The sequence below is a fragment of the Molothrus aeneus genome, chromosome 6 (assembly GCF_037042795.1).
Source record: "Molothrus aeneus isolate 106 chromosome 6, BPBGC_Maene_1.0, whole genome shotgun sequence".
Taxonomy (NCBI): Eukaryota; Metazoa; Chordata; class Aves; order Passeriformes; family Icteridae; genus Molothrus; species Molothrus aeneus.
Window position 1 is genome coordinate 15,577,477 of NC_089651.1, and position 24,807 is coordinate 15,602,283.

General features: G+C 38.4%; 1 protein-coding gene across 1 annotated transcript in view; it reads right to left on the reverse strand.

The window, feature by feature from the left end:
• KCNQ1 (potassium voltage-gated channel subfamily Q member 1) overlaps positions 1-24,807 on the reverse strand; it is a 328,778-nt gene that overhangs the window by 234,734 nt on the left and 69,237 nt on the right. The window contains exons 3-8 of the mRNA XM_066552168.1: positions 15,061-15,187; positions 13,183-13,261; positions 12,166-12,262; positions 11,496-11,636; positions 4,437-4,547; positions 1,861-1,956 (exon numbers count right to left, since the gene is read on the reverse strand). Coding sequence (XP_066408265.1) covers positions 1,861-1,956; positions 4,437-4,547; positions 11,496-11,636; positions 12,166-12,262; positions 13,183-13,261; positions 15,061-15,187 — 651 coding nt within the window. The remainder of the gene's footprint in view (positions 1-1,860; positions 1,957-4,436; positions 4,548-11,495; positions 11,637-12,165; positions 12,263-13,182; positions 13,262-15,060; positions 15,188-24,807) is intronic.

Genomic DNA, 24,807 nt, shown 5'->3' on the forward strand with positions numbered 1-24,807 from the left:
TACAGGCTCCTACTCAGAAAAAAGACAAAAATTGTTCTTTCATGCCTCACAAAAACATGGCCAGAAAAAAAAAAGGAATTGTGATGTGGTCAGTAGAGCTATATTCATATGAAGAAATGCAACTGTGGGCACAACAGAATAGTACCAGTGGTTAACCAAGAGCCAAAACCCAAACCCAGACCTCCCTCTTGCCAACCACCAATGATTAAAGTCCCATGTTCTAAGGCAAAAGGGAGAAAAAGCAGGGCTGGGAAACAAGACCAACAAGAAAACACTACTGCATTCTCTCTTAACTGTGTAAATACCAGAATTGATTAATAATGAGTCTCCAAACTAAAAAGGCAGATCCTCACTTACTACATGAAGAAAGGACACACTTATACACAAACAATCTAAAGGAAGGAAGGCCAGAAAACCCTACATGAAAGAAACAAAGCAAGGCAGAATGAGAGAGCTAAAGAAACAGCAGTTGGAACGTAAAGCACTTATATCACCATATAAATCCCTCCATGATTAACAGAAGAGTGGAAGAAACAAATGACCTCTAGAAGAAACCAAGAAGGAATACAAGGAAAGAAAATTAGTCATCAGGGCTGTTCTCTTGTCTTGTACCTGTTTTGTAAACATCTTGGTTTAAGAACCATCTTTTTAAAGTCATTTCTAGAGCACTTACTGAATTGGGCATTCAGAAGTCTGAGACTACTAGTAAATCATAATTAGAACTACTAAGAACAGATACTCTGAAACTCATTGTCTATCCTTTACTCCTCCTTAACATTCTAATGGAGCCAATTCTGGACATGCAGTCTCAGGTTTCCCAATAATTTGGTGTTCATTTCCCAAAAGAATCAGTGGGAACATTAAAAAAATCCATTCTTTACAAAACCATACCATACGAGTCTCAAGATTTTTAGCTAATCTCTGGCTATAACCAGGGCCTTTTTCACATTAACTCTGGGACTGTTTGAAAAAGCATAAACATTACAGTTAGCTACTGTTTCCATAAAGATCCTGACCTGGAAACCCACATTCACTCATGAAGCTAGAGAAATAAGTCATATGAGAATGAAAAAATGATATGATGTATATCTAGTTTCCTTTCAAATTTGATCTCTGTGCTTCTAAAGCTATGTGCAGGTACTGAGTAGAGGGAAGAAAAGCTGGAAAAACCTAGAATGAAACCATGTTAATACTTCTCCAGGGTGCAATGCTGGCTCCAACAAAGTAAAGGATAAAATCACTTCTACCATGCTGATACTGAACTGCAATTGCATTTATAACAGGGGGATCAGTATTTTCCTGCCTGTCAGTTATTCTATATGAAAAGACTGATTTTAAAGAATCCCAGTGGTTTCCAGCCACCTATTCTAGAGCTGAAAAGTCCAAAAAACATTTTCCTATTTAAGATTCTGACATATTTCTCCTAAATTTGAATATTTTAAGAATTTATCTGTACCAACTGAAGCATATTTGACATTTGTCTTTACAAGCAGCAATGTATTTTTTAAAAGCACAATTCCACATGAAACTTCCTCTTTGTTTTTTCACTACTATAAGCATAACATTTCACAACACCTTCCCTAGGTAAATTGTTTAATAACTACAAGATAATTTTCAGTTTTGATTTTAACCAGCTGAACTAAACAGTTTACACTAATTTGGGAATGCACTTTTCTGCTCATTAGTCTACATTAAAGACTGGATTTCCAAAACTTGCATCTGGTAACTTCTGTACAGTTTTTAATGGGAATCAGGGAGGGAAAAATTGCCAACAGCTTGGGGGGGGGGGGGGGAACCACAACAAAAAACCTACTGTAAATGGAAAGAAATGACAGAATGCAATATGCAAGAACTCAGTACCTGTATGAGTGAGGCAGCAGCTGGAATCTGACGGTTGAAATGCTTCTGTCTTTGTTTCTGTTGCACCTTTAGGGCAAAGCCTGAACCAAGAATTCCCTGTGGAAAGCAAAAAAAACCTTTTTTTCTTTTTCTTTTTTTATTTTTTTGTAAGAGTGGAGGGAAAGAGCCCTACATAAAATTGCCAAATTATGTTGTGTTAATAAACTTTTATTCAGCATCATAAAACTTAACTAATTATTTTGAGGAAATGACTTAATACAGTGAAATTTTTAGTCTCAGTTATTACTTGCTGAGGCCAACTGTGAATGCTATCATTCCCTGATGCAAAGCCTGCTGGACTCAAACCCAAAAAAGGAAACAGAAATGACATTTCATACCCTCTAAAAGTCTCACAAAGTCTTGTGTAGGGGAATGACAGAATAGGGGGAAAAAAAATATCTAACGGATTGGCTTAACTACATTTTCATAAGAAATAAAGCTTTAGCAGGGCATGATGTAAGCCACTAGATCTTTTAACTATGGTATGGTAATTTCTATGTCCATATATTAATCCCTGGTGGGAATGAGGAAAGAGGAAGAAGAAAAGAAAAAGTCATATTTCAAAGTGGTCAACTGAACTGAACACAAAGCCAATTAATTCACTCTCAGGACAAGGGACATGGACTAATGGCACTGGATGGTGTGAAACCTGAACTGGACTCCAAATGTAATACAGATATGAAGTTCCAAATTTAAGTAAAGAGCAAAGCCATTTATGTGGTCATTTGCACAGGTACAGGCATATTTAACAGAAGTTCTAGTAACAGGTGAAAATGAAATCTTTTATAAATCATCTTACATGATTACACCTACTCAAGAAAGCACAATTCTTTTTCTACACATAGTAGAAGGCATCAGAGCATGGAGGGATCTTGGCTCAACCTCTAAGAACTTATTAATCATTAAATATTTTGAAAGGAACATGAAATGCCCTTCCTATTATGTTGATTTAGTAAAGATCAAAGAGATGATGATGCTCGCATACCACATATTTGGGACATGAGGGATCATTGCCAGATCCAGAACCCACACCAGCTGCATTTAGCCACTACAATCACTTTTGACTGTGATCTCAGCCAGATCTTCCTACCTAAAACACCAACAACAAAGTCTGAAATACAGCTTCAAACCCTCAATTCCCCCTTGGGCCAACCCACAGGAACAACTTCACTCAGTAAGGAAAATCCCACTAATAAAAGGGTGATTGGTGGTGTTCTACTTCAAAAAAGATTAGGGAAATCTGACAGGTAAACATTAAACATGGCTGTGAAGGCACGGCTGCTACACAATCATTTATAAAACATTTTTGTGGCATTTTAGACTGATTTTAAAAAACCAACCAACCAAAACACGCCACCACCAACACTCTTCAGTCAAAAAAAGTAGGTTTTGGCATTTTCCATACCAATCATTTCACTTATCTGATTTCTCTTCCAAAATAAAAGTGGAAGATATTAGAATGAGGACGGGGGGAAGCATATGCTTTAAAGGCAAACTGATGCTGGAGAATTTAAAGAACTTAATTATCCTCTTCTATAAAAGGTTATGCACTTTTAAAGTAGGCAACTAATTTTAAAAGGTCACTGGAGTTTTAGTATCTACTATTTCATGCTGTGAAGAACTTTTGGGATGGCACTGGCATAAAAGTATTCTTATCTATTTGGTACCATCCCTACCACTTCTTCATTAGAACTACACAAACATCTGATAACACGACTGCTTGTGTCCCTGAACTGAAAAAATAAACATGTAGACAGAATGCTTCAGGTGGCACAAACATTTTAACAGCACAATTCAAGAGTCTGGCTAAATTTGTGGAAAACACACCCTTAGCTACACCTGGCACTGAATACTCGGATTTTCAAACCACAGTCCAAGATTTGCTGAATTTGAATTTACCCTTGGAACTCAAGTGCCTTGTCTCTTGTTTGAAAGCACTCAGGAACCTGTTTTCAGTGCAAATAAAGTGCCAGAACAGCTTCAAAAGGTCAGTTCCAGGTCACTTTTGAAAACAGGACTTTTGCCATGGACAGATATTAATTTTGTGAAGAACTGCATCAGTGTCTCTGGCTGCTGATTGCTGTCTTTCTGACAGTGGTATATTTTTGGAAGCTTTTCTAGAAGAAGGATGTACATGAGAATTCTCCAGTTCACCTTGGACCTACTCAGCTGAGTAAACTACAAGTGAATGCCTTAAAAAAACCTAAACATCATTAAGTCATCACAAAGAAGTAATTAGAAATAATTTCCTTTACACTTCTGAGATAGGCTAGGAAAATTACATGGAATTAAACATCTCTTCCTCAAATCCTTCTCAAATCTAGTGTTGCATACAAAAACCACTGTATATTTATTTAGCTACTTCTAGAAGCTCTTCTGTTCTACAAGCTACATAAATTTCAGCTACAATATAGAAGCTTAATACAGAGCTTACACAAAACCAGGTTAAATGAAAGGTTAAAGAATCAATAACAGAAGTTCCCTCAGATAACTAATGGATCAACATCAAATTTTTGCAAAAATACAAGAGAACCTACCGCAGGCAGTGCAAAAAATGAGATTGCAAACACTGAAAAACAAGATGCAATTGTCTTTCCTATCCAGGTCTGTGGCACTTTATCTCCATAGCCAATAGTTGTAACAGTCACCTGCAAAGAGAAATAAAGAGGGCATTACAGCAAGTATTAACAAGGCATTTTGGGCTTGTTGCTCTCTTCTTTTTTTATTCATTTCAAAGAAGCATTAGCTGCATTCCTAACTCTCCCACTGTCAGCCTGTGTGGCACTAATGAAGGTTAACTCTTCCTTCTAGGATTGCTTCCCCACCTAATACTGAATGGAAAAACATATACAGGAAACTGAATCACAACAAAATACACCTTTAAAATCTTGCAAAGTAAAACCATCAATTCAATTTAAGTCTTCATGGCTGAGGCAACTGTACAGCACATGAAGTTACTGAGATAGGGGTTGCCTGCCTACATCACACACTTTCCTTAGGGAAAGGCTGCCACCAGTTCTGAGCTGTGATTTGGTTGATGGGCAGGAGAATTTTTTGCTGAGAATGCTCTATGGAAAGAGCACACACACACTGTAACCAGGCACTGTGACTGAGGTCAGGCATGAAGCACTCTAGAGATAACATTTGTACAAATAGCAAGAGAGGCTGAACATTTTCCATGCAGTAAAGACCCTGAAAACAGCCCAATGAATCACCAATTCATATAAAACACTAAGAGCAGGAACAGATGATTTAAAGCGCACATGCAGGAAACATCTGTCGAGTTTGCCTTTCAGAACACTGAAGTAAAGATTACCACCACAGTGATGTAGCATAACAAGGCTTAATAAGTCATTATTTGCATGAGCTCAAGGAAAGAACGTATTTGTTTGAAGCAGGAGGATACATTTGGCATCTGAGAACAATTTAAATTCACCTATGTCACCAGCTATTTCCGAATTTGTAAGTTAGAGATATTTTTATCTGTGACTTCGAGGAAGGCTAACCAAATCAGAGCACGGGAAACCACATGGAGCCCTCGAGCAGCTGAGGCACAGCTCAGCTGTTGGCTGGTCAGACTTTCTTCTGACCCTGTGGGCTCAGGGACACAGATGTTGGTCCCACAGTCACACACACAGGCCATCCCCATCTTGTCCTGAACTTGCCCACCCTTAAGCAAAGTCACTGTGTGCAAGTCAAACACAGGACAAAAGGGGCAGCTTGAGGTGGGGATGGTCACTGCAAGTTTCTCACCAGCTGCTGATACTCAAACATTCATGTGTTAGATTTTAATTTTTAATGCAAGTTTTTAAAACGTGGCCTTGTTCCAAAACTGTTTCATACCCCACAGAAGCATTGCAAGGGTTAATTAACTACCCTAGCACCTTTGCCTGTATTCCTGAAATTGTTATTAAAATTCTACCTTAATTCAGGATCTGATGAGGGGAGGAAGTATGATGTTATCTCCTTACCTACATAGGAGGGTGGCTCAAAAAAAAAATCCTAAAGTCTAATTACAATTTCACTTTCAAAAATATGGAATAAAAAAAGTAAGCATAATTATGGGAAAATTTAGAGCCTCCAATGCCTTCTTACAGAGAAGATTATGAGAGAAAATAACTGTTTATGCTTCTGTTTTTGAAAAAAATTATAAATCCTTGTAAGTGAAAAATGTTATCAACTACTTTGTGTTAGAGTACTAAAATCATGCTGAAATACACAGATTAACTAGAAATGTGAAAAGAAATAGGCCCTTCTGAGCTGACCAAAGTATAACCAAAGAAGAATTCATATACATCTAAGTATTTATCTCCCCTTTCCTACCACATCCCTGCCCCTTCCTTCTGAATTGGTTTATATGAATCATCAGTAACACAAAAAAAGTATTTCCTGTGATGGTTGCCTAGGAGGCTTTTTTTTAAAAAAAAAGTTTTGGAAATTGGGTTGCAAATCAAAGTCTGAAGTTAACTTTTTCCTCTGCACTCATAGCTCTAAACCATCTACAAATGCATTGTATTCTGAAATTGCATTTTTTTTTCCTCAAAATACATGCTGTTGAAATCCTACATGCCAAGTTTCTGCCCTAAGTCATTTTTTACAGCTGGATTAAAACTCCCTAAAGAGCACAATACTAATTTTACAGTTGTAAAAGAGGACATCATAATGGAAATACTGACTCAACTTCTACTCTACCATATTAAACATGTTGGCATAATGAAATTAAATTGATACAAGATCTCACACATTGAATTTCATTGAAAAGCCTGTAAAACAATTGCTTTAATTAGGAACAAAATCATATTCATCCATTGACTATTTTAGAACTTTGATCTGATGAACATCACCACAGATTTAGGCATTGAGAGTAATGTTGTTCCTATTACATATGAATCAAAAATCTGAAGGGGGAATATGAAGCAAAAAACCCACCCAGAAAGAAGAAATAGTAATTTTCATCAGCACTGAATAGGGAAAGGATTTTATTTTAGGCTATAGCAGGCTAAAGTGAGCACAGGAAATGAATCAGTTAAGTAAGGATGTTCTGTCTATGAAATCCTTGCTGTGTACCTGGGAAAATTTGGATAGTTAAACAGCTCCAAAATACAAGAATCTCTACTTGTAACAGTATCTACATCTGTACTTTGCAAGTAACAATTGTAAAAGGTTTCTTCACATCTACCCCATAGGAGTTCCTTGCACGAGAACAAAATGTAGTTGGAAGCACTCATGGAGTTAAAGCTCAGAGATGAGAAGGCAGCTGCAAAAGGAAGGGATGCCTTGCAAAAAAGCAATTAAAAATATATTCATCTTTCAACCCCTGCTTCAACAATTCCTAAATTAAACAACTCGCCCACAACAAATCCAAACCCATAATCCCCAAAATCAGAATTTTTTTTAAAAAAGGATGTCACAGGTGTATAGTTGGTACACTTGACTTGTAAACCACATAGAAACTAAAAATGAAATGTTCCTTTCTGTCAAACATTGAAGTCAGTGTACAGTTCTCTACAGCCTTTTTAATTGAGAAGAGGGGGGAAAGGGCTTCTGAATAATACAAGATCCATGAGATCACTTTTCATGAAGCTATTTTTTAAAATTTATGTCCATCTATTTTATAAATTAAGTCAAATTACTTTTAATTTAGCAAAAGTTTTATGCATGTGCAGTTTTGAGTGGAATTTCCTTTAACTTTTCAGCAAAGCTTTCCCCCAACTTTGATTTTCAACATACATTTAGCACATACTGATGGGCTTTGCTAAACATGACATTCTTTTGTGTATGCTTAGGAGTAAATAAACTGGTAAATATTCTGTTGAATTTGGTCCTTAGTGAAAAAGCCTATCTTCTAAACTGTAATAATTAAAGGAACAAGAAATCCTCAGGTAAAGGTGTTATTTGCAGAAAACTGCTTGCTTCAATTCAAAGCAAACGGCACAGAGAAATATCCATGCATGGGTATGTTCAATAATTGCTTTTGGAAATAGTGTTCATGATCAAAGAGACTGTTAGCACAGTTTTTCTGAGGCATGTTTGTTCCAAAGTGAAGGTTGGAAATTGTGTGTTTATTCAGTGGATATCAAAAGCAGAGCTCCTGTCTGTTGCTCTGAGATGAAAATGAAATTAATGCTGAAGGAGAGAGGGAGGGGGAGAAAAAAAAATCAACAACACAAAAACCCACAAGCAAACACTAAGACCCACAAAACCCCCAGAGATAGTGAGCAGGTAATGCTTTCTAAAGGTGGTCATCTCTGACAGATTCAATGAGAACATTTATCTCAATTTTTTAAGTGTCTGTTTTTTAAATTTTATTTTTAATGTTTTCCCAGTTTTATTGGTCTTGAATCTATATAAGGTCTTTAAAACCGTCAGTCTGGACATGACAGACAATATATGCAAACTAATTTTGAATATTGGCACTGGAGAACTGAAAGATGCACCACATTACATTTTACTTGCAAACACTAAACCTGTTTTTGAAGGATGTACAGATATCCTGCCAGTGGCAAAATCTATACACCTTGCACTGCATTCAAAAGCAGCAATAATACAGACAACTCTTTATGCCATAAGGTAGCCTTAGGTTTCTTCAAGCCCATAACTGACATGGCAAATAGCTACAGTCCAGAGTTCTCAAGGAAATTCAAATAAAGCCCAGAAGACCAATTTACATATGAAAATGGAAAAGCAATATACATTTATAAATAACAACAATGACAATGAAGAACATTTAATTTCAAGTTATGCACCCTAGGGTTGTGCCTATAGTCAGCAAAGTACAGCAATATAAAAGTACCCAACTCCAGATGCAGTTTAAAGTGTTGGTAACACACTTAAGTTTAGTTGTGGTAACACAGACCTTTTATATGGTTTACCTCAGCTATATTGCATATTCTGTTACTGCTGCCCAAAGAACTTGCTTAGCAGTGCACACACAGACTGAGATAACAAAAAAGCACAGTGCTAGACAGTGAGACAAGGGGTGTGAAAACACTGTCTAGGACTTCTTGAAGCATTCTCTACTATGTCAGGTAAGGGCACTTTCAGAGAAGAGAGATCACTTATTTATTATGGTGTCTGAGACAGGAACTGTGAATCATCCTCTTCTGCAGGGTTAGCTGGAAACAGATTTTCATTGACCAGAATTTGTGGTGTTTGAGCAATTTGGAAAATTCTGGCTTTCAAAGCTTTCAAGGTCTAACACTTGAGAAGGTTTTTGTATGAGTTTGAGACCTCTATTAGAAGAATCCTTGTGACTTCCCAGCTATTTGCAGAATCATAGAACGGTTTGGGTTGGAAGAAACCTTAAAGACCACCTAGTTCCAACTCCCTGAGATGGGCAGGGACACCTCCCACTAGACCAGGTTGCTCAGAGCCCCATCCAGCCTGGCCTTGAACACTGCCAGGGATGGGACATCCACAGCTTCCATGGGCTAACTTCTCTGTCCTGTTTTCCTCTTGGAAAATGGATATTCCTATTTTCCTAAATTTTATGGGTTTTTTCCCTAGCAGAAAGAATGAAGAATATTACACTATCAAGAAATCAGAAATGGATGGACCTGAATACATCTCAGTTTTGTTCTGCTAAATCTTCTTAGCAGTTAGTGCAAGTGTGTTAGAGCAGAACAAGGACATCTAATTGTACTTAATATTAAAGAAATTACATTGTATGTTCATTGAATGCAGTCTCACACTTCATGTGGCATGCTGCAACACAATAGAAGCTATAACAGAGAAAAAATATTATCATAATTAAATGTATTGATTAAATAAGTTTATTGTAATTAGGGAGACAAAATAACTGGCACACCTATTAACTGAACAATAATTCCCTGAAAGGAGAATATTTCAATCTCCTGACAGATCGTGTTGCTTCTATAGGAGGTTTTACTGTATTTTCAGAAAGCCGATCTGGTCTGTCACATATTCAGTTTTTAATGGCAACGCCAATGACAGCATGTGTTTTTAAATGCAGCTACATCTGCCACTGTTAATTACTGAGTCATCTGACCAATGTAGTGGAAAATAAAATGCCATAATGACATGAAAGCACTGAAAAAAGCTACTTGACAGAAAGCCACTTTCTTGTGCTACACAGTAAGTCTTCTGGTCCTAAGAAAGCCTGTATTTAACCATGGCAGACAGCAAGAAGAAAGAATTCTACAGCAGATCATAGCAGCAAAACAACACAACAAAACAAAACCTGTTGTATTCAAAAAGGGCTACATATGCATTTCAGCACCAGCAGACCTGCAGTGGATTTGCCAAGCGATAGTTTGAAAAGAGAAGACTATATAAGCACACACTTGCAGATGTTTATTAAAAATATTTCTTAATATATTCCTAAATACATATATGTATTTTATTATTGAAATGGAGGTGTTAGTCCTTTCACTCCTATACAGAAGACTTATTAGTATTATTTTTAACAAAAAAAAGAGAAACAATCCCTTTTGACTTTAAGCAGCAAAGAAAAGCTCTAGAAGATCAGCACATTTTGAAAGTGTAAGTACATTATCAGCGATGTCTATGCATTTCAAAGATCTGTAGCACTTACTGATGACAGTTTGTTTGATTAAGATAATAGAATTAAAGGAGATTTAAAAAGCCCTTGCTTGAATGCTAATGACAAGGAAAAATAGCTTCCAAAAAGTACCTTTCTTTGAAGTGCAATAGGAAACAGAAATGAGAACAATTACAGATGGGAAATCCCAGAACAAAACTACCAACCTAGTATTTGTATATCCTGTGAGAACGAAAGAGGGAATAGTTACTAACAGAAGCAACAAAATTAAAATGTTTATGAAAATATAATCCCAGAATAGAGCTGCCACACCAGTAAGTGCATATAATAAACAAAGAGACGTTATCACTAGTAATACCAATAAAGGAGAACTTCACTACCAGAACTAAAGATACATCTACACCTAAATTGCGGCAGCACCTTAGAAAAAGCTGAGGAATCTCTAAACAACATGGTTACAATATAGCACAGAGAAATGCTGTGTAAAGACACTAAGTGGCTCCCAAAGCAATATAAGCACCTTGGAAGAGTCCTGTGCCTGGATTTCCTATCTATCTTAGATGCTTCTTGCTCCAGAATTAGTCCATTCTGAATAAACTGGGAATTACAGTCACAGGTCAAACTGCAAAACACAGATAACTGTTTTAAGGAAAAAATCCCAACCCAACAAAAAGATGGGCAAAGAAAACCTAAACACCACCCCCCCCCGAAAAAACCTAGCCCTGATTCCTCTTGCCCCTAGCAAGACTCTTACCATCTTAGACAGTTGAACACTACCATGACAAAGGCAGCAAAAAATAATCACTGTACCAGTAGGGAAGACGGGATAAATAAATAGAACATGTGTTTCTACATTTTTTTAATGCAATGTGATCACTTTAGATCGCATGAGACTGTAAACACCATGTAGTATTACTGATCTTCTATAGTATTTTTGTAGTGTCACGGAATTACAAATTCCATGAAAGTGTATTGAAGCAGTAAGAAGCTGTTTCAAAGTGCTGTTCTTACTCCATGCTTGCTTGAATTTTACTCCACATTGGACAGTGTTAACATGTGAAATTGCTATACTTACTACTCCCCACCACAGGGCATCTGCATAGCTGCCAAACTCCGTTTCTCCAGAATCATTTACAGCATCTTTCTCAGCCAGGTACACAAAATAAGAGGAAAAAATCAGGCCCAGAAATCCAATGTAGAGTGTAGTTATCAGTTCCTGCAAAGAGAATCAAAATAATGGCATTATGATCTCATTGAGACACTTAAATTTCCTAACACCGATGGGTTATAAAGGATAACTGGAAGAGAAAAATGCAATTACAGCAATTAAAAAATATTGAGTGTTGGCTATGCAAATTAACAAAAATCCACAACACATGACAACACAGAGTCAAAACAACCTTGTCACACAGGACTTGTTAACCTTCTGGCCACCAAAAAGTAGTTGAGTAATATTTTCAAACAGTGCCAGATTCAAAGCAACTCTGGAATTTAGATACATATTTTAGGAAATACTAGGACTAGCTTTCAGAAATCCAATTTTCTGTTGTTGAGTCCAACTACAAGTCAAAATTTGCCAAAGTGGCAGTGAACATAAGGCAGAACAACCACACTTGGTTAAAATAAATTACTATCTGCCTCTACACTAAATATAAGTGATACCAGCAGCAGGGCTGAATGTATGCTGTTCTGAATATCAAAGCTTTGGCATCAGCTGTGCCACTCCTCAGACTTCTCAAGCTCACCTGTCTGTGTATGAACACCACTGACCCCAGCAGCCTCCAGGTACCGCCCTGACGGTCAACGTGCAGCATCCGTAAGATCTGCAGGAAACGGATGCCCCTGGAACACAATTTTCAAATTAAGAGACCAAACACACAAGAGAAGAAACAGAGGTGGGAAAAGGAACTCTGGCTTCCAAAGCACAGTTTTAAGAGACACAGAGTATTTTATGTCAGATTGTGTCTTTTCACCCCACTCACCGATCTTTCTTCTTGTTATGAAGACAATCTGGGGAGATTGTCCAAGGGAAGAACTAACCTTTGTACACATGGCTAGTAAGGATAACTCAAGGATTCAGGAATTTTGGACACAAACTGTAAACGCTCTGGAAATCATTCATCAACTCATATTTGATGTGCTCAACAGAATGGAAAACAAAATATGGAACCAGCTAACTGAAGATCTGATTTCCTTATCTTTGAGGAATTTCATAGGCAATTTGAACCAGACAGTCCAGTAATATTTTAAAATATTCTTTTTATGGGAGTCACTGCAATCCCAGAGCATAGCTGCAGCTAGTGTGAATAGCAAGGCACACTGCCACCCATTCATCCAAGAAAACCAAGGGGTGTGACCTTCCTGAGCACAAGATGGATTCAGTCCATCAGGAATTCACAACCACAGCCACCTCTTATAAAGAGGCAGCTTTAAGATGTCAGAGATATGAAGCATCAATGAATTGCTATAAAACTAAGCTAAGAAACTAAACCAGGCTTTGGGTGGAACCCACCTGGCTGGGGAAAGGGGGAAGGAGAATGAGCTTCTCTATCCCCACTAACCATAAAAGTGTTACAACAAAATTTTATCTCCCCTACACTTCATGGGATCACCAATACATGATCAGTGATCTGCTGTATTACGTGACGCTGGGCAGTGACTCATTTTCTCCTGCAAGAATTGAAACAGGAGGTAAATTAAAACAAAAGAAGAAATGCCACCTTGCTCAGGTAGAACCACTTTCTTTTATGGCATATAATTACCTGATAGCAGAGGTTGCAAAGACTTGACCTTTAGAGCCCACACAAAGAACTATCATGGAAGCAACAACTACAATTAAATCTGGAAAACAAAAGTCAATAGAAGAAAATTAATTAGCGGCATCTTGCAATACTTCTGCAAGACTACTAGAACCAAGGGGCATATTACTTTAACAAGTTGAACAGTCACTCCTACTTAATATTTTTGTTTATATATCAAGAGATCTCAATTGTGGCATATAAAAAAAAATTCCACCATGTAATATCATGGAAAGGTTGTACTGAGATGGGTCCAAGCTGGCCACAGTCTAGAGGAATGAGGAGTTACTGTCAAGCAGCCTGGAATCCTTATTAGCTTTAACCCACGAGGAATTTCAGCAGTTTCCATCTATTCTCTCTTCTTCAATTCTTATTTTCTCTTCTGTGCTTAGACAGGATTTTAATTGACAGAGATTTTAAGGTTAATTTCATAAGTAAGAAAATTGCCTTATTATCATTTCATCTGTCCAGGTCTAAAAGCGATTGAAAATTGAAATTAGGGTATGAGCCTAATTTAGTTTAAGTCAGTCAGTACTGTATTCTAAATCTGTGTGCCTCAGGCCTAGTAAATTTTGGAAAGGAACTCTGTGTTTTGGAGAATTAAATAGTTCTTGATCCATACCTGCGACAGCAGAACTACATTCTGCTTTCCAAACTGATCTAATTTGGATGATGTTTCAGAATGCTTAGTGTTCTAGCACTCGAGAGAAATGGATTGTGGCCAGAGGGAAAAGATGCAGTCAAAGTCTTTTTATAGCTGCAGTCACACCTGAGATGTAGTTGCTATTTACCTACATATATACACACACACACACATAGAGATATATATATATATACACTCATATGCATATATACACACACACATATATATGTACGGATGGATGCACAGAGTAGCTAAATCAATTTTATAATTGTAAAAATACCCAGGTACAAAATTTTGTAATTTACATTCGGCAAAACTGTAGACAGTTTATGGAAACCTATGTCCTGTACTCAACAACATATAACATTTCTGAGTAGTGGAAAATGTCACAGAACAAGAATTCCTATTCTTCCACAACAATACTCCTCTTCCAAGGCCTGACTGATTTATTTAGTCCATATATATTTCAAGTACTTAAGTACAGGGAAAGGGTCTTTACACTGTTTTTTCAAAGCTGGCTAAGAAAATACAGATTGATTTTGAATTATGGTTCTCTCGGTGAAACTGTTAAATTAATGACAAGCATCTAAAAAAACAATGATTAGTAACATATATGGAATATTTGGATGCAATTTCCAAGAACCCTTAAGTCATTTTAGGAAGTCAATTGAATCACAATGGAATTGAGGTGTCCAGTTCCAAAGGCATCACTGAAAATCATATTTTAATGCAACTGATACACAAAGCAACTGTAGTGCATCTATTACACTCTACTATGTGACACACAGCTCAATTAGAGTGCAAAATAAACTCATAATAAACTAATCGAATGGCTGCTAAGGGGAGAAAAAAAGGCTGTTCAGTATCTTTGAAAAAATATATTTGGGGCTCTTGTACAGTATCTGGGATCCTCAGGTCACAGGAGACAGGACTAGGGCCAAGACTTATTCCTGGCAAAGCTTAAGATCATTTCTGAAAAGAAAACACTCTGCTCTTCTGGAAAAACAAACCAAGCTACATTTGTTCTCAAATGACAGTGCCATGAGTTCCTGAAAGGAAATTCAGATCTGCATTCACACTAAGGACAAGAGCTCCCGCTCTAACTTGGCTTCAAGTGCTACAGAAGTTCAACTTCTAAAAGCCTTTAGGGCAAGTTTTACTAATTGTTCACAGTGACTTTGCAAGCTCTGCATACTCACCAATGATTGAAATAGGCTTCCTAGCAAAACGAAGCCTTCCCCATACTCCAACGTATTTACTGCGGCATCCTGCTGACCATAGCCGAACCACATACTCTGTTCCAAAGAATACCACTAATACAATTTCCTACAAGAAACACAAGGGCAACTAGGTTAATTTTCCACTCCATATGTGTCTGTCATCTCTTTTTGGAATGTATTAGAAAGCAATAAATAAAATGTAAAATTAGGAAGGTGACAAATATATCAACTATATCAAAAATTATCTGAAGTAAAATAGAAAAACCTGTAAGAGTTGAGAAAGAAAATATTAGGAGCAAATTAAAATGCTTTGATTGCATGCAGTTGGGCTTGTCTACAAGTATTAAGACTGAAAACCATTCTGTGCCATTCACTTGGTCTAATTCAAACAAAAGATTTCCTGACTGAGCCAAAGCAAATAAGCAGAGTCTGTATTTAGAAGATGAGCATTTTGCTAGTTTATTTCATTTCTGGAAGAGGTGTGCTTCATGTACCATCTACCAGATCAGCTTAACTTCCCCCTTATTTATACTTTTTCAGTCTCCCTTTAAGCTCACATGGATTGAAAAAAGGTTTCTAGCATCCACCACCAATATGTCAGTCTCCAAGACACTGAAGACAAAGTGAGCTAACACACTTTTCCCATTCTCTTGTCAGCATTTGGGGACTTCAGCAGAAACAGAAATCTAGTCCTGCAGCACTGCTGGTACCAAGCTACTTATAAACACTAACCTATACTAAGGTATGACTTTGGAAATGCCTCCAAGGTGACAGATGTCAAAGACACCTGATATTCTTGCTGATTGGACAGAGGTACAGCTAGGTCCTATTTGGAACATCACCAATGTGCAGATAAACCCTGGGCTTTCCACAGACTAGATAAGCATGGCATACCCAGCATAGTTTCCTTGTGTATCGGGGAGCTACAATCCTCCCTTACTGGCCAATTCAATTAATAAATGGTCACATTTTCCATCAGAGCCAACAACAAAATCTACTTATTGAAATGGTAAGAGTGGCTTGTCACTGAAAACACACAACACATGGCATAAAGTAAGAGTGCAGCTGAGAAACCAGTCTCAACATGTCACAGTTACACAGGTTAGTGCAGATTAAGAGAATGAGCCCCTTATTTCAAAGTGTGATTTCACATAAAGAGCAACTGCAGAGAACACAATGTGCTGTTGAACATTCTATCCAGCCCTCTCACATGTCTGCAGGGCTCACTGCTGTTTTGCATAACAAATTGGCAAACGGGACTCAAGGTGGTACCTATGATTATTTTCTTAATTGACTGATATAGCCAGGACACAGCCCTAGTTTAGACAAGAAGAATAGGAGCCATTATCACCTTCAAAAATGCATGGGATATTGCCCTGAATACTGAGCAAAATAATATGGCTGTACGCAGTAAAAATAACAGGGAAAAGGTAGGTATCAGGTGACTTTGCTATGATATTTTTGTGGATCTAAAACATCTTGGTGGCATAAAAACCCTGTTTATCTCAGGGCAAGAAAATGTTGAAATTCAACTTTGTGATATTTCTAGCCAAGCTGGTAGAACATGAGCCAGGGATCTTTCCCTTAATTTCAATGTCTCATAACCTATGCAAGATGTCAGATGCAGTAGAACATTGCAATTGTTTATAGTCACTTGTATTCAAGGTAGATTTTTAAGATAAAATAGAACTATCCAGAGCATTGGTTGTAATAAACAAGCCCTTCAATCCAGCCAAGAATCTCTTCTAGAGCTTCCTTCTGAAAGGATCCACCAGAACCCTCCACCATTTTTTTTTTACTTTAAAATTGAATTATTGTTAAATATTTTCCAATAAGTTAAAGACATAATGAACATCATAAATTGAAAAAAACAGCAGCTGCACCAGATGCTTTAAGGAAACCTTGTGTCTTATGACAAGCTTCAAATGCAATGACACCTTCCCTTTGTCCAATCTAATGTCACTTATGAACCAAAACTGAATGGGAGAATTATGAGCTCTGCTTGACATGAGGTCCTGGGGAATTGTCACAGAAATCAGAGCACCTTCTCTGATCAGGTGACTGTATTTCTTTCACAGACCCAGTCCACATACCCTAATATCCAAGTGCTCTTCCTTTTGCAGAGGACTAGTACATTTCCCTTCATCACTGCTACCATGGAGGAAATTCCCTTTACAAAAGACAATTCCAACCACACGGGAAGCAAAAGCTGTCCTTCATTCAAAATAGCTCATCTGAGGAAGGGATAGGAAGGGATATATAAGGGTATATATAAGGATATATATATAAGGCTTCACATCATGTGTGATAGCACAGATAATACTATTCAGATATCCCCAAAAGCAATTGCCAAAAGCAAAAGAAGGGAAAAAGGTTACCTTGGCAAGGAAAGAAAAACCCAGAGAAAAAGTTAACATTTTAGCACAATGGACCCACAAACAGCACTGTGGACTGTCAGGATCACAGTTTCAGTTTTACAGGAGGAAGGCAGGAAGAGAAAGCGTGGATTGTGCTGTAAAGGAGTGAGCGTTCCCCACACAGGGAATTTGCATGGGAGCTGTGCCTGTGCTTCCTAAAGCCCTCCATGGTTCATTGGCTAACAGGCACACCGGCAAGTATGCAAATGGGGGCTGTCCCAAAGACAATGGGACAGACACGCACTCAATGGTTACTGTCACCCAGCTCTTTGCGTGACATGCAGACAAGCTCAGAGAACACTGATTGTCCTATAGACTCCGCTGACTGCAGGGAACGACCAGTCGGCTTACACCAAGACACATTTTTCACTCCTGACGTTTTGATAAAGGCTTATTGACCTAAATGAGACCCAAGTTATTCAGGGAACATCGGGGGTGAAAGTGCACAAGCTGTTCTTCATGGTCATACACAAAAACGCCAGGTATCCATTAGCAACTGGCAAATTCCCCCTCCCCTGCCCGTGGCTCTGTGACAGACAAAAGTGTTTTTAATATCTTGTGTTGCATAAATCTAATAAGTACTCTCCTGGGGGTGGAGAGGCAGATGAATTTCTGTCTGTGGGCTCTTACATTAGTGGCTAGAAACTTGTAGACAATAAAAAAAAGGTATATCAGTTATTTTCCCCCAAGCTACTAAAACATTCCCTGTATTCTTCTGATTACCAACTTAACATGAAATTTACACGCACTAGAAGACAATAACTGCCTGAAAAACACGAGTGAGCATGGGAATTAAAGCTCAGTCGAGGAGTTTTCTTGGTTAAAATTACATACACACAAGTACTACACTGTGCAAGAACCCATTCAACCCAATGTAACTTAATAGAAATCTTCTTTCTACAAGGTGAAAACAGAAGTGCAACACGGAGATTAAAAACTTACACTGTATAAGGAGCCCTCTAAGATGTGACAGTCATGTACATTCACACGATGGGCATACAGGGGCTGTCTCAAGAGAAAATACTTTTTTTTCCTTTAATTAATGATTTCTACATGGTACCCTCACTTCTGCCCTCCTTCCTGTTCAGCCAAGGTATGCCTTGTGCCATATTCATGCCTTCTCAGCGACATAATCCCAGCACAGCCAAGTAAAATATGCCATAATTTAATCATCTGGTTACAGTACAGCTCTCACCATCCAATGAAGGAACTTAGGCAGGATCAATATGAACACAGTTGCCTGACAAATATGCCCATGCTATCTGCTAGTGCCGTTCATACCTCCAGAGTTCCCAGGGTATTTTGCTAATAAATGCATCTGGAAAAGCCCTTCCTTTACTTCCCAATCCCCACTGTACTGAAAGAGCTACAGTCCTTGGATGGGAGACATCCAATACCTGCACTGTGAAATACAGTACAGTAGCAACTCCAAAAGAAATTACAGGGCCCTAAAACTTAACTGAAAGAAATGTTTTTAAGCTATTGGATTAATAACATGAGAGGAAAAAAGACAAAAAATCATGACACCACAACAATAGCTATTTAACAGATACAGAAATTGTCTCTGGGGGCTGAGAATGCATCTGTATAGAGAATGTATTGCCCGAGGCTCTGCCTGTAGACCTCAAAACTATAATTGGTCATGAAGCATCACAGACATTCAGGCAACCATTTGATTGAGGTCATCTGAAATCTATTACAAACAACAATCTCTTTACTCTGTCTCTAGACTTCTTTCAATGCACTCCATAAATGTAAGAGAGGTAAAACACATTCTCTAGGAGGAAGGAGGCAAAGTGTACCATTATATTATTCTGACTGGCTATAGAATACCCAAAACTGAAGAATACATACAGCTTATTGCATCTCCCATGGAAGTGCCTGCCCTAAGAGGAAGGAAAGATGACAGGCACAGGAAGACAAGAGGCATTGGTGAGGGGGACAACTTTAAGACCCATAAGTACACATTTCTTGTACTGAAGCATTTCCTCCCATCTCAACATTTCACTGGGAATACAATTTTTACCCATATCTGCAATATCACAAGCTCTATTACATTACCCTCATAGGAGAGATAAATCACATTATTCTCACAATTCTATCAAATCTGGCTTCAAGGATGATAAAGTTCCCACAGATTTCTTTAAACAATTAAATAATCCCTCATGTAGCTTATGTAGGTATTGCATGCCAACAACCATTCCTTCAGCTGTAAGATTCCTGTGGCACTACTTGCACTGAAACCTATTATTTAGCCAAGGCAATGGAATATTGCTGCTAGAGAAGTGGAACCTCCTCACAGTCTCAGGCAGCAATAGTGGATCAAGGACATTGCCACAAGCTTTTTTCAGAAGTCATGACAAGCAGGTCTCTGAAGGAGCCAAGAGAGGGGACAAGAGATCTGCTGAAGTAAAGTGACAAAATGGACACTTGCCATCCATCAAGGCCTGTGTAGCTGGATTGGACAACAGGTTAGCATCTTATCAATCAGGGATACAGCATCTCTCTACTCCTCAAAGGTCAAAAAAAAAAAAAAAAAAAAAAAAGCAGGGGCATGTCTCTCATATAGAGCAATCACAGACTCTTAGAACAGTTTGAGTTGGAATGAACATCAAAGATCACCTTGCTCTAACCCCCCTGCCATGGGCAGGGAACTTTCCACTAGACCAGGTTGCTCAAAGCCCCATCCAACCTGGCCTTGAACACTTCCTGGGACAGAGAATCCACAACTCCTCTGGGCAAACTGTTCCAGTGCCTCACCACCTTCACAGTAAAGAATTTATTCCTAATATCTGATCTAAACCTGCACCTTTCAGTTTGAAGCCATTCCCCCTTGTCCCATCCTATCGTAGAAAGCACTCTCCAGGTTTCTTGTAGCCTCCTTTAGATACCGGAAGGTCTTCCCAGAGCTTTCTCTTCTCCAGGCTGAACAATCCCAGCTCCAAGTCCTGTGTTCACAAGAGAGGTGCTGCAGCCCTCTGATCCTCTTTGTGGCAATAGGTTGCATTTACACAAAACCCAAACGCTACAGGCTGTGTGATAATTCAGAGACCTGGAGCCCACTTCTCAGCACACTGTTCACCTGACACATCAGGGCTTGCAAAATGCTTCAGACGGGACTCCTGTACAGCCCGAGCAGCGTATGCAAATTCACAGCAGCAAAGGCAACTGTTTCTTCTAATCTCACCCACTTTGTATAGAGAGGCCCCTCTTTGTTCTATTGAGAAAGCCAGGATTGTTTTCCTGAAAGCTGTACTGTGCTTTCTAAGATACATAGAACAGCAAAATCAGATGGCCAAGGCGAGCGCACAAAGACTCAATAAAGTAAAAATCCCAACTTGATGAAGTACAAAGATCAAAAATAGAAAGACAAATGGTTTCTTGTATATATAAACACTTACTGAGCAACAGCAAGTCTCAAAACCCCTATTTAGGACTGGAGATTTTTCTCCCCCCTATTTAACCTCCTCACTTCCAAAGAGCTTGTAAATTACATTTTTCAGAGGAAAACAAATAACGCTAAGTTTTTAAAAAATGTTTAAAGCAAACACCCTTGGTTGTTCCTTTATTTCAAAAGACTGGTTTCATTTGCTAAAATTCTTTATCTAGCAAATTGGGCACCAAATGATGAAACAGGCTACAGAAAACCAAAAACATGATATCAGTATTAGATTTCCACCTTCAGAGGCCCATAATTAATCCTAAGTTACTGGACATCATTAAAGCTCCCTTATTATGTTTTCAATTAAGATGAAATAATGCTTCCATTAGTGTTCATGTTCTGAAAAAAAGGATGCTTACTAGGAGACAGAGCTAGAACAGTTGATTGTGATGAAGCTTTTTTATTTTCCCTTAATCGGTGCTGAGAGCACAGAACAATAGCACTGGGACCATTAAACAATACTTCAGGCCTGCAATTTTGGGTTGAATTTTTTCCAAAGGCTCCAAGCAACTAAATCCTATTGAATTTCAATAGGAGTCAGGCACCTAACTCCTTTAGGTGTATTTAAAAAGCCTTTTGCTGATTTCCTTCGCTCTCTTCTCACTAGAGGTTTCAGCCAAACCCAAATGCTGGCAGTTGGAATTTTTCCACCAGCCCCAAAAGGCCTCAGATGTCAGTGGTGTAACTCTGCACGTGAAGGCATGGCTGCCTTACAGCAGCTTTCCACACCGTCACCCCTGCACAAGTCTCTTCATAATGCAGTTGTCTTTAGCTTTTGAACGTGGCTGCTGATGATATCCACCAGGAATTTGCAGACGTGCATTAAGCTGGGCTTGCACATTTATTTTAAAGAACTCGTTTTAATGTGGAGCTCTCCCCCATCACAAAGTATGCTCTAGAAGTAGACTTCAAACCCAAAGTAGTTGGCAAGAGAGAGAAAGTGTCAACATGCTAACCCTGATACAAAAATTATTAAAAATCCCTATTCCTTTCTGTTTATTTCATGTACCTCTTATTCAGGGTTTCATAAAAGTCTCTAGAAGGAATTCATTCAGGACCCTCTCTTTGAAAAATGCTCTGGCTTCTACCCAGTGCAGCATATGCTTAATTTTATATCTTACTGAATTCAAAAGAACTATTCACCTACACTTCAGACGAAGCACACATGAACACAGTTCACAAATATGTAAACTCATTCATTACTACATACAATATGCTAATATGAGTAGAATGAACTGCTACTATTAAAAAAAAAAAAAAAAATCAGTGTAAGCCAAGTAAGTCTGTAGTTCTGTGTTACAGAGAACTGTCACAATAACACTATTTACACAGTGGCTATTTTCCTTGATCTGAGCATTTTCATCCTGTCAGGTATCTTGTTGCATGCTTTTTTATTAAACAACGTTTCTCACTCCTTTTTTAAAAAGCTACTTCATACCCACCATGCCCTACACCAAGCAGCTCATAAGTCTTGCCTTTGCTCCGGAGCCAACATGGAATTTTTTGAGGGACTTCAGGAAGAGACTGTATGCCTGCTGTTTTCCAGCTACAAAGTACATGGCAATAAATGCCACTGTGACTCCCAGCAAAGCGTATTTCCTTTATGCCCTTAGATTATCACTTTACAACACTACTCCATTTTAAGAGAAAATAAATATTGCATAGCATCTCTTATCTGTAAGCAGAGTCAAACAAAAGGAAGAATTTGGCCATGATCTGCCTAGTTTAACCTGCAGTAGCTCCACTTTGTACATCTAAAAGGGAATATAAGGGTAGATGGCATTTTTAAGATGTAATGGTCAAGTTATGGACACCTGCTTTAAAATTTGATAACAGCAACACCTGAAATCTAGTGGTTTCAGATATAATGTACTTTTTTTGTTGAGGCCATATTGTAATAGCATCCAGGAAGCATCAACACATTTGAAATTAAAAGGATCATTGATAAAAAAATATTTTTGTTCCAGTGGTTTTGAAAACCCACTACTCACCACCCACACGAACGCTTCAAGACAAGAAGCACTGTGGATGGAAGTACAGCTGGATATGCACAGAGACATCATGAGGTCCCCACACTGAGCTATTTATGGCCTATTTCAACAGCTTGCTCCTGCAAAAGCAGATACAGAGTATGCAGAAGAGGAGTTCTTTCTGATGAAGTTCTAACTTCTTAACTCTCTTGTGCAGGCAAAACATCTCCCTGAGGCCCAGTCCTCCCTCCAAGAAGTAAGTTATGGAGTGGTCCTGTGTACTAGCCTTGCTTCAGGATCCTCAGCTCTGGCCTTGCTGCTCTCCTCTATGTGGTTTTTGGTTTTTCTTTCTGGGATGTGATGTAATTTCCACAAGCAAGAAGAGTGAGAGGTCACCAAAAGCAGGACATTTAATTCCACACTTACTCATGATATCCTCTTCTTCTAGAAGAAGCATGTTTTCAAAATTCATCCTCCAAAACTAGGATTTCTGGCCTGAGCAATGAACAAGCTCTTCAATAAGAGTTTAAAAAGAAATAAATCTTAAGTGACTAACATTGGTTTCAACTTCCTCCAGATTAAAAAAAAAAGGAAAAAAGAAAACAATTTTTGTCTCATCTGGCAGGACAAAGCTCCAGTATAAAAACATGAAGTTCTGAAACAAAATCCTTTCACACACCTGGGTGACAGTCACTCAGTTACCAGCATCAGGTTCAGCACTGATAAGGGTTCAAGTACCATATTTCTGTTTGACATTCCTAACACATAAACACAACCTGCTTTCGCCTCAACATACTTGAGCTCTCTCCCAGGCCTGCTCCAGGGAATACACATCATGCTCTTCCACACAGCTGCAAAAACAGTCACACACTAAACCTGCAGTCCAGGCACTTAATACTCCTCACAGGAAAACACATGTGCTAGTTTAAGCTAATAAAAACCCTCTCAGATGCCATATGTACACAGCCCATTCAGTCAGCATTTTACAGTTGCCTCTAAAATTTGTGAAGGAGGAGAGGAGAGTTATTTGACATGCAAAATAAAGGTAACTGAAGGCAACAAAGTCAGCATTTTCAACTAAGTGGCAAATACGTTTCACATACTGAAGGCAAGTAGCTTCCTCCTGGTGCCAATTTCCTGCGCCCGTCCCAGCCAGCGAGTGCCAAACAGTTGTGGCTATCATTCAGCGCATCAGGATTAGAGCATTCCGAAATGGGAACTTAATTTATACCAACCAAAGCACATGGCCAGCGCTGTGCAAACTCTCTCCAGAGCTTTGATAGTGTTCCAAAGAGACCAAACTAAACTTACATTTGCAAAATGAAGATAGAAGCCAGATCCCTCTGAAGTTGCGTACCCCATTAACCAAGCTACCGTTATGTGCAAAGACTTATATTTTTATATGAATTCATGTTTCTATCAGTTTTGGGTCCAACATAAACAAATGGTGCAGAGGCAGCTCTTTGCAGAACTCAAAGTTACTTAAAGGAGAACTGCAGCTCTGTGAAACTCCACTCACTCACTATCACCTTTCCTCTGCTCCCTTTACAAATAAAGGACAAGTGCACTATTCATTGCTGGAAGAAAAAAAATTCTTTAAAAAGCCTTGGTCTTCTCAGTAGTAGCAGCTGGTCTGAGCTTCAAGACATCAAATACCTCAGGAAGCTAATGGGCACTATATGGAATGAATTTTTAAAGAAACAAAACAAAAAACAAAACAAACAAACCACTAAGCTGGCGTTTGGCAGAATTCAGCCACACCGTCCTCAAAAGCTCTTTGGAAAAGGAGGGCCCTTGTAAAAGCAATGCCTTGGACATGTCAAGAATAAACTCAAGACTCTGCACAATACCAAGCAAAAGTGACCTGGGCAGAAGAATTCCGCCAGCAGAGCAGTAA